Below are 10,890 nucleotides of genomic sequence, written 5' to 3'. Positions count from 1 at the left end.
TAGCAGCAGGACACTATGCTGCTAAAAATAGCAATGAGCAGGGAGGCACCATGTGGGCAAGTAGGATACATCTGCACCGGCTTTAGGCATGTCCTTCCTCTACTCACCTAAGAAGTACTTCATCAGCTATGCTGCTTTTATACTAGTGCTAGGGAGAAATGCAGTGTAGATGTAGCCTGAGAGGGGAAACCACCCAACAATGAAAGAGGAAGAATAAAGCCTGCCATGCACCCAATTCAAAGACAGATGCTGTATCCTGGAGGTTTTTTTTTTTAATTTTGGTGGTGGACAGAGGGAAATGAGTAGTCAGCATGCACTCAAACCATCCAAGACACCCCAACACATTTTTGGCAGTTAATTTAGTTAGGTTGACAATTATGGTTTTAAGCAAAGCTATGCCACATTTTGATTATTTTGCCAGGTGGAAGAAGAGCTGGATTTATCTCCACAGTAAAGGCAAGCAACATGAAGGCTAAGCACTGCACAGTAGATCTGAGAGGAAAGTTTTGCTCAAATGAAGAGACACTAGCCAGCACTGCATTTCTGCCAGGCCTGCCCAAAAGTTGGGGGCTGATAGATTGTTAATGACAGGAATGATATTTCTCACCTAAAATACTTTCCCCCATGAAAATTAAGTCTAGTATAGAAAGGGGCAGGGGCTGTCATGCATTGATGTTAGAGGCAGGAGAGTCTCTCCTACTATCCTTCATACCTAAAAAGGGGAAGGAAAGAAGAAAGCTATATTCTCTCTCAATAGATTCTTGCCAGCTCTCCAGCATCCTACACAACAGTAGGAGTGGTCTGTTAAAGTCTTTCTGTTCAAGTGACAGGATATGAACTTCTTGTCCTCATTGGAGCTATGAACTGCTAATTGGAAAAAGCTTTAGACTTTATTCCTTTCAAAACCCAATCCCACTCTTCTATTGCTTGAATAAAAGAGCTAGCATTTTACCAAGCCAAGGAGCTGTGATTTCCCTAATCTAGTCCTTCCCAAACTCTTTTTGGCAACAAAGTCATGCTATGGTGTAATCTAGACATTCAAACAAGCACAGTTTGGCACTCAGAAAAAGGATGGTTCAACTCCTTGAGACCATACATTTCATATTTACAGTAAGATAACCGGTCCCTGTTTCCCACTTGGCACTCAGTAAAAAGATTTACCCTCCCAACCTCTCTCCCCCCAAACCCCCCAAAAGAAATTCCAGCCATTTTAAAAGTGCTATAAAGATGAGGTGTTTGATTATAATCAGTGTTCTTGTCCACTGACATACCCTTTTAAATAACGGGGTGTGCTTTCCTGGCTGTAATGAGGTTTCACCTTTGCACTATTTATATAGTGCATGACATGTGCAAAGATAATGTGCTCAGAGTTCATTTAAAGTTCAATACCATGACACAGAATGAACTTGGGGAATAGCCTACACAGATGCAGGACATCTTAACCTCATTTGACATTAGAACTAAGGATCTAAAGCACTGGAACACAACCTAAGCTTAAGCCCTACAGAACTGACCAAAGTTTAAACTTTACAAAAGAAGCTGCCATCCAAAGAGAAGGGGATGACAAATAGCAACGGTTACTTAAACCAGGACAGACATGAACAGAGAACAACTGCAATACAACAAATCTGAACATTCTTAAAAATATCCGTCTGCATTTGGTTTACGAAGACTCCGATTCAAAAATTCTATCCAAAGTAATGTAGCTCAAGAACTAAAGTGTTTTCTCATACTTAATATTGCCTTCTATAGATGCTACCTGCTACAAAATCTTCCCACATAAGTTCTATTTAAGTTACTTAGGGAAGTTGAAAAGTAAGGCAGGGCATCAAAGCGACCAGCTGAAGGAAAGAGCAACTGATTATATCTGAGCCATGCTGAATATGAGTGAATGACCTCACTCCTCCTCAGGTTGTCTATAGTGTTGTCAATATTCAAAGTTGCATCTTATTGGAAAAAAGCTATGCAATACATGATCTGAAAGGCTCAATCTTCTGGAAGTGGAATTTGTGTATGATTACACTATGCTTTGAAATAACTAGTCACAATGTTTACAAAATTATGGTAACTTTCTCCTTTCAAATCCAAAGGGCAAATCTGTAGGAATTCCACACATGCAGAGTGTGCAAAATATCAGAGAGAAGCTCCAGTACACATTCTGATACTCCTGGAACTTGCTAGTACACAGACAGGACCAGGTATTAGGTCCAGGACTGTGAATTGGACATGTCTGACAATCTCCACTGACAGAGCTTCACTTTGTAGGGTGCAGTGATGATGCTATTTTCTGATGATTGCCAAACTAGCAAGTCTTTTCTGCCACTTTTACCCTGAGAGACATTCTTATGAGATTCACTCTAATGAGATATTTTTTCTCTCACTACTATTAAGAGGAATTTGCTAGATGGCATCTTTCACGCTGGGATTAACAACTCTTAACACTTGAGGTGGCTTGGGAATAGTGTCCTGCCTAGATTCCAAAGAGAACTCTGCCTTGCCCCCATCTCACCCACTTTAACTTGCTTTGGTTCCACAGTGCCTCAGCAGTCTACTCACGAACTGGAAGTTTAGGAGTAAAGAAGAGTTCATAACCCCACTTTGTTCTTATTCCTTTCAGAACAGGAGAGGGCATCTAGACTGACTGGGCAAGGAAGCTTCTTTTAACGGCTTTGTTAATAACAGTAGTAGAGTTGAGGTTTCATGCCTCGCAGAGGCTCTTCACTCTGCTTCTCCTCAGCATCCCCACTCACTAGAGCTTCAGATGGTGAGCTGTCACCTGGGAGAACCAGCTGAGAGAAGTCATGCAGAAAATCCTCTTCTGAGGCGAGCAGCAACTCATTCCAGGCAGCGATGTCCAGTTTTCCTGACGTGCCACCATATTCTTCAGGAAGGATCCTTTGTGGAAGGTTTTGATGAAGAGAATTCAAATCAGAGCCATGAAGAAAGAACTGAGGAAGAAAATCCCAAAATACTTTAATAAAATGTATCACATACTTTTTCAGCTTGTAATTAAACATTTTAAAACTGCAGCGAGACCAGCACATGACAAGTAGGGAGAGTCTATTTTGCTCTTAGAATTATTTAAAGGGGCACATTTCAAGATGAGGCCACTGGCTCTGCATGCACAATTGCAAGCAACATCATTTTCTTTTTGCAAAGGACAGTGCACAACACTGTGCATGCAAGCGTAGAAGCCAGTTCGATACCTTTTTGAAAATCTCGCCTTATAGGCGATCCACCTACGAAATCTTAATCACAATAACCAGGTTTCCAGCTCAGTTTGAGTCTAAACTCATTCACAAGGGCTGGGAGTGCAGAGAAGGCAGCACTCTGCCTTGTGGAGAGAGGCATCCTCTTCTGCATGTGAAAGAGAAGAATCAACCAACTGCAGGGGGAACGGCATCCAACCTGTTTAGCTGTTGAGAAAGTTACAACAACACAGGACCTTTGAGAAAGGAAGGGGAAGAATAAATTGGAGAGAAATGACAACTCAGAAGACTTCCTCTAACAAACATAACATTAATGCATAGGATGCTGTTGGCCCAATAATCCCAACTCCAGAGGAAAGTTACTATACTGAGTACATAATATAGGTCCTAAAAATGTGCATTTAACCAGATAAAATGCCAAGTTGTATTTATCAAAGAAAGTCAACCACTTCTGTCATTCTTCTGAGAAATCCTACTGACCAGTCTCCCTAACCCTCAGCACATTCAAAGCGATGAAGTTATGACAGAGCCAGACAAAAGCCAGGAAGCAAAGGATGATATAGTCACATCGAGTAAAGAACACTGCCATTCCCAACTATTATCTGTTTCAATATTCTTTACATTTCATGTCCAGCAAAGAGCTTGTCATTAGGTCCAATATTAAAAGGCACAATCACTTACCCGGTTTGCTATCTTTTCCTTCAGAAAAGGCTTGATGATGGCAAAAATTCCTTTGAATATGCGAGGCTCATTTATAATATTGACAGCTTTGATTCTAATGGGAAAACCATCCTGGGGGAGGAGGAGATTTTTACAGCAGTTTAGAAACACTGGACAGCTTTTTCTATTTAACTTTCCTGACACTGACTGCCAACACAACCCAACTGCTCCCAAGATTCTATTTGCAATTCAAATACACCTCTACCCCGATATAATGCTGTCCTCGGGAGCCAAAAAATCTTACCGCGTTATAGGTGAAACCGTGTTATATCGAACTTGCTTTGATCCACTGGAGTGCGCAGCCTCGCCCCCCCCGGAGCGCTGCTTTACCATGTTATATCCAAATTCGTGTTATATCGGGTCGTGTTATATTGGGGTAGAGGTGTATAAATTGATGCAGTGAGGGAGAGTATATGGGTGCAAGAATCAGACAAAAACAAGAGGGTCTGGCACTCACATAGAGCCAGACAGCACTTTTGGATCAGGAGATGTACTTCCAATAGCACGTTTCATTTACTGTGTCTCTACCTTCGCCCCAGCCTTCTTTTGAAAAAAATATAATGTTTTTAATTAAGGCAGGAGCAGCCCCAATATAAGAATTATAGCACATTACTTCACTGGAAGGATCAGTTAGCAACCTCTGCCCTGATCAGGATTCCCCAGTATTTGAAAGGCAGCAAAATGAATGACCCTGGATTCTGAGGGTCAGATTCCCCAGACTACTGGGGAATCAAAGGCACTGACTGGCCAGAGAGAAACCCATGTTTTAAACAAAGCATTTTAAATGATTAAGGATCAGAGCTCATGTTATTCGGGAAAACGTTCACGTATTTGCACAGAAGGAGAAAACCTATTGCTATTATTCAACTGGAAATCTGACCGGTTGGTCAAATTGATTGCAAAAGATAAAGGGACCCTGCACTGGTGGACACCACATCAGCACATGGAGGAGAGGGAGGTTAGAATGCTGTATCAGCTGCCAAGGGAACACAGGGCTCTTCAGTATAAGTTGAAATTAAAAAATAAGGTTAGTCATGGTGCTTCCCCTGGGAGACTTTCAGTAGGAAGAATCACTATCAGGAAAAGGTATTTTTAAGGACTATGGTCTCATCATTGAGTTACTGACGCTTCCCCCTCTTCCACTAACCAACTCTGGTTGTACAGAGAACGCATTCATTGCTTGGACTGAAGACTGGACACTTGCACTGCACAAATGTTTTCCCTCTGTAAAATATTTAATGAAGTTGGGGGCTCTTGGCAGTGAGTGACTGATAACTCTTGCAAAAGCAAGATAGTGTGGTCAGCGTCTGGGCAAGCTTCTCTGCACGCGTCAGCCAAGTTACCCCAAATCTAGCTAGCAAAAACTCCCTGGGGTCTTCTCCCCTCACCACAGGCTTTCAAGTGTGCCAAACAACATCTGCTATAGGATAAGAACTAGTGCACGCATCTCACATGCAACTTACACCATATTTCAACTGAGGTTTTCAATGGCAAGTTAAATAAGTATTAGTCCCTCACCCAAACTTCTGTGTAATTATTTTATTATATCTGTATTTATCAATTGAAATTTATCACCCATTTTACTTGTGTAGGTTAATTGTGGATTCAGACAGAACTTTGCAAAACAATCATGTTCAGATTGTGGAACTTCTGTAAGCACAGTGAGAAGTATTAGCCAGTGTGCAATTAAGTGTCTATTCTTGTCTCCATGGAACTCTCCCAATTCTCCCTGCAGAGACCCAGCAAAAAAGCATGCACAGCTCAGACTAGACTAAAGCTCATGGGAAGAAGAAAAAGTCATTCAATAGGAGCTTGTCCACAGTACATTACTACGCTCCCCTCCCCTCTAGACTATAGAAAACGCTACAAATACATCCTCTCCTGCCACTCAGACAAGGTAACCAGTGTCTGCTCTGCACTTCCTTCTATGCTGCCCCCTTAGGCTTGGAGCAGCCTCTCTCTTCTCAATGTCTTTTCTCTTTGAAATCCTTCCTCAAAACACACCTTTCAGGGAAGCCTTTCAAAAGCCAACTCTGCCAAATTCCTGCAGCATCACTTGAAATTTGCGCAACCACCCAAGGCTCAGTGTGTGAATGGTTCTATGTCCCATCTAGATTGGAAGCTCTTTAGCAAAAACCATTTGTACAGCAGAGCAGATTATCAACACTCAACAGCAAGGGGGTCTCTTCTCCCTAGTCTTACTTCATGTATCCTCCCCCTACCAGATGGCAAGCGGGCTCAACAACTCAAACTTCAAGTTCCCAAAGTAGCAGTAGTCTTGGGAGGCTGGGAATATAAAGTCAGACCCACTAGCAGCCAACATCAACCAGTTAAGAGCTGGCAGAAGGCAGAAACACATTTTAAGAGCATTCAGGTAAAAGCCAACATATGAATATTTTTGTTAGCATGAGCAGAACTCTAGACATAGAAGAAGTAGTTTACAGTGCACAAGTCAGGTCTTACCTGAAGAATTCCAATCACTTTTTTGGCTACAAAAGGACCAAAATGAGATGCCTTAGATAAGCTGACTCCTTTGTAGTCTGCAAGGATTACAATTCCATTCACTTGGGTCTCTTCAGACTGAATGAGTTTTTCTAACGTTAAGTATATGGCACGAATGTTCTCAGTAATTGGATAATTACTTGGTGTCCATCTGTCTAAGGTTACAAAACATGTATGGTTATTTGGAAAGTAAATATAAAATGACTCATATCTATCTATCTATCTATCTATATATATATAGAGAGAGAGAGAGATGCCAATAAAGTATCTATTTTCCAGAACTCCTAAGTTATTCTTTAATACCCACTGTCCTAGATCACAGCAACATTTCTCAAGCAAGATGCCATATTTACTTCAAGGAGCAAAGGCCCTGGTCTTAAGAAACCCCTACTTTCCCCAGCACAGATTACTAGAAGAGAAATCATTTCATCTCAGAAAGAAAGCAGGTAAATGGGAAAGCAAAGTATGAAAACAGTTTACAGCAAACCTGGCAGCACTGAAAGCAGATTTGCCCCACCTTGAACCCCTAGCTTATTGTCGAAGAGGCTTATTATAAACTTGCATCTAGTTGCATCTAGAAGACAGCAGACCTATTGCTATCTCAGGCTGACTGCACATTCATATTTTTCTCAAATCATCAGGCAACCACATTAACCCACTTTGTATTTTTGGTTTTACTCAACTGCAGCTATTGTTAAAACAGGAAAAAAAGTGATCTAAATTGGGAAACAACAGACATTAATCCTTTCACAAGTAACTTTTCAGATTTCAAAAGGAAGCAATGCCATGTAATCTGTAAGAGTCACCAATGTCCCCAAGGGAGCAAGAAACAGACTTTGGCACAGTCAGAGATACCTCAAACACACAAAGAATCTTGTTCCAATCAGGGTATTCAGGCATTACAATACCTGGACGAATGCAGACAACGTGGCGTCCCTCAGTGTCCAAGTGAGGCAGAACAGTGACAAAGCCAGATGCTAGGACAGCCTTAATTGCAGATGGTTTCAAGTTATTGAAGACCTCAGGCCAGCTCCTCCTGCAGCTGTGATAGTTCACCAGAAGCTGAAGCGCTCGGTCATAATCAAATTTCCTGGCTCTAAGGAACCTTAGCAAGAAAGCATCGTCCAGACACGTGCCCAGAGTAGGGTAATCCTTACACACCATGTCTCGGAGGGCTTGCACATCACGAAGCCTCCATTCAGGTTTCTCCTGCAGCTCTTCACGAGCCTTGGCAATAAGGTCAGGAGACAGTGAGCACACATACCTTGGCCGATCTGGCAGGAACTCATTATCCGATGGAGACCCCACGGATGGGCTTGTTCGGGTACAATCACTGTCTCCTGACATTAGTTAGCAGGAAGTCTGTCCAAAACAACACACACAACAAATAATCCCCATACTATCAGTATTTACATAGTATGTATTATCTCTAATAAATAGGTGGGAAAATTATGGCACAATGAGGCTAAGGGACAATGGGAATTGGTATTAGAGCCAGAATTAGCATTCAGGAGTTCCTGTCTCCCTGTCCTAGAATCAGATTACCAGCCCATGTCATTATTTTATCCCTCAAAACAGTATAAAATAATATTAGAAGAAGCTTTTGCACATAAATCAGTTGATGATGACAGTTATGGAGCTGTGCCACCAATAAACTGCAAACAGTAAATCAAAGAGAAATAAGTTTGTATTAGCATTTCATTTACTTTCAGTTTTTAATTAGATATAAATTGTCCTGATTGGGATTTTTAGGTCTCTTACAGATCTGTTGGTGTATCACTACAGCTGACTGAAATTTTCTAAGTCTCTGCATAAAGCATTGGTCAAGTCACAATCACTGTCCTAAGAAATTCTTCTGAGTATCAGCTTGCAGCAAGAAGTTTTCATTGAGTTCCCCTACAAAGTTGTGTGTAACTGCCAATTAGCATTTATGACATTTATGTCATTTGGCCAATCAGATGTGTAGTGTTCTAGAAATACATGTTTTAATTATACTGGAAAGTACTGCAGTGCACAGTTGGAGAAGTGTAGTAATACAGAAACAAATTCTTATTGCAACAGTTCCTCAAATATATAGTAGATTAAACAGCAGATACCTCCAAACTGTAAATGTCTTTTATTGCATAGTTAGTCTTTAAGGTGCCACCAGACTCTTTGTTGTTTTTATTGCATAAACACTGGGTCAGACCAAAGGTCCATCGCCCACTATCCTGTCTTCTGACAATGGCCAATGCCAGGTGCCCCACAGGGAATTAGGGTGACCAGACAGCAAATGTGAAAAATCGGGACCAGGGTGAAGGGTAATAGGAGCCTATATAAGAAAAGGGCCCCAAAATCGGGACTGTCCCTATAAAATCAAGACATCTGGTCACCCTAGAGGGAATGAACAGAACAGGTAATCATCAAGTGATCCATCCCCTGTCGCCCATTCCCAGTTTCTGGCAAACAGGGATTAGGGACATATGGTGAGTGGATAAGCGGTGGGGAGAGGGGAAGAGAATAAAGGCTGAAATACTATATTTGAGTTATTTCTTGGAGCTTGATTTGGGGCTGGCACTAGGAAAAAAATAGGATTACATGTGTGGCTACTGTGATTCACATTCACCTGCACAGAGACCTTCTGAGGGGATGGCTGGGCCTTCCTCTAGAGTGTTGAGTAGGGATCATCTCTATAAACATTGCACAGGATCAAATCCCTGATACTATAATTGCATAAATTGATCTTTTCATTATCTATAGCAGACCCTAGGGACTTGGTGCAAGGGAGCAGGATGGGCATTTGGGTTATTTCCTGGGACGTGTCTCCTCTCGTCACACCCCAGGGACGCTAGGTAGTAGTCTGGATAGCAGCAGCAAGGGCCAAGCATCACCCCCATCTGTTCCCAGCCGGGGCTGTCAGCGCCTCAGGCACCACAGCTGGAGCCCATGTGGGATTGGGCGGGGGCCGATTTCCCTAGGAGTCAGCAGCTGCCACCGGGCAGGGGATCCTGATCAGTCGGGCACAGCAGACACACGGGCCAGGCTCCGGCCACTGCGACAGGGGCAAGACCGGCAGCCTCCCAGGTCCTGTCTCAATGTCACAGACCCCCCCACCCACCGCACTGACAGACCACCGAGCCCCCAACCCCCGCCCCGCGCGCTCCACTCCGGGGGGGAGACCCCCCCCACGCGCTCGGTCCCACGGCAAGAGAGGTTACCCCTCCCCCACTGTCTCGCGCCTCACGCCGCCACGCCACGCCCCATCCCATCCCCCGGGCCGGGGCCGGGGCCGGGGCCGTGCTTTCCCCATGCAAATTACCGGAGCGCCGGCTCCGAGCAAAAGGAACCGTTCCGGGGGGATTAGCCACCGTGACCCCGGAAACACACCGCCCACGGCCCGCCGGAAGTCACGCAAAGGCGATGGGAGAGCTCACGTGCTGAACACTTGCTTATTAATTCCCCCGCTCCGCGGTACCTTCCGTGGGGGGTGAGGACGTGCCCCCCCGCACGGATTGTGGTTACCCCCCCAGCCGTTGTGGTATCTTCCAGCGGGTGAGGATGTGCCCCCCCCGTGTTATAGTGCCTTCTGGGGGTGGCCGGATGGGCCCCCAACACGCTGTGGTACTTTCGGAGGGGGGGTGAGGCTGTCACCCCCCATACACTGGTATATCTTCTGGAGGGTGAAGCTGTCCCCCACCGGTGTACCGGGCGGAGGTCAAGATGTGCCATGTCTCGCCACCCCACATGTTGTGATACCTTCTGGGGGGAGGGGAGGATGCCCCCCCCCCACACACACACAGTGTGGTACCTTCCAGGTGTCCTTGTGCACTCCACACCTTGGTACCTGCTTCCTTTCACCCTCCTAGGGCTGGGGAAGCAGCTCCAGGCCCTCCCAGAGCAGGGTGTGCATATCACAGTGCAACACCCGTCAGAGACCACAATCCCCAGCCTGCACTGGGGCTGCCTGCAGGATGATTGGTCCCAGCAGTGCCCTGCTTCTTGGTACAACAAACCCATCCATGTCAGAGAATCCATATTCAACGGTTATTTCCCTATTGACAACTATTTTTTGAGATCTGCTTGTTAGCTAGTTCTTAATACATATAGTGTGTGCTTTATGGACATTGCATAGTGCCTTTTTTAAATAAAAAGTTGTGTGGTACTGAGTCAAACGGCATATAAAAGTCTAAGGACATATCTACATGGTTACCCTTATCAAACAAATGTATAATCTCATCAAAGAATGAAATTGGATTTATTGACAAGACCTATTTTCTATAATACTGTGTTGACTGGCATTAATTATATTCCTGTCCTTTAATTCTTTATCAGTTGAATCCCCTATCAGCTTTTCCATTAGTTTGCCTACACTGATGTCAGTCAAACTAGCACATAGGTACCTGTGTCATCCCACTTGCCCTTTTTTAATATTGCCCAACATTAGCACCTTTCTGGTCTTCTGGAATTTTGCTAGTATTCC

General features: G+C 43.9%; 1 protein-coding gene across 2 annotated transcripts; it reads right to left on the bottom strand.

Annotated features, from left to right (window-relative positions):
- Window positions 1-483: 483 nt before the first annotated feature.
- TTPAL (alpha tocopherol transfer protein like) lies at window positions 484-10,084 on the bottom strand. 2 transcript variants are annotated; one of them, XM_034786665.1, is made up of 5 exons: window positions 9,730-10,077; window positions 7,340-7,793; window positions 6,393-6,586; window positions 3,891-4,001; window positions 484-2,948 (listed from the first exon to the last, which is right to left on the bottom strand). In XM_034786665.1, the coding sequence occupies exons 2-5, from the start codon at window positions 7,776-7,778 to the stop codon at window positions 2,673-2,675; spliced, it is 1,020 nt and encodes a 339-aa protein (XP_034642556.1). In that variant the 5' UTR covers window positions 7,779-7,793; window positions 9,730-10,077; the 3' UTR covers window positions 484-2,672. The 2 variants fall into 2 exon arrangements, with proteins under 2 accessions (XP_034642556.1, XP_034642557.1); XM_034786666.1 differs by lacking the exon at window positions 3,891-4,001 and having other exon boundaries at window positions 9,730-10,084.
- Window positions 10,085-10,890: the final 806 nt, after the last annotated feature.

This window comes from Trachemys scripta, chromosome 12 (assembly GCF_013100865.1).
Source record: "Trachemys scripta elegans isolate TJP31775 chromosome 12, CAS_Tse_1.0, whole genome shotgun sequence".
Classification (NCBI taxonomy): Eukaryota; Metazoa; Chordata; order Testudines; family Emydidae; genus Trachemys; species Trachemys scripta.
Note: the sequence above shows the minus strand (reverse complement) of the source record. Positions and strands in the feature narration are given on the sequence as shown.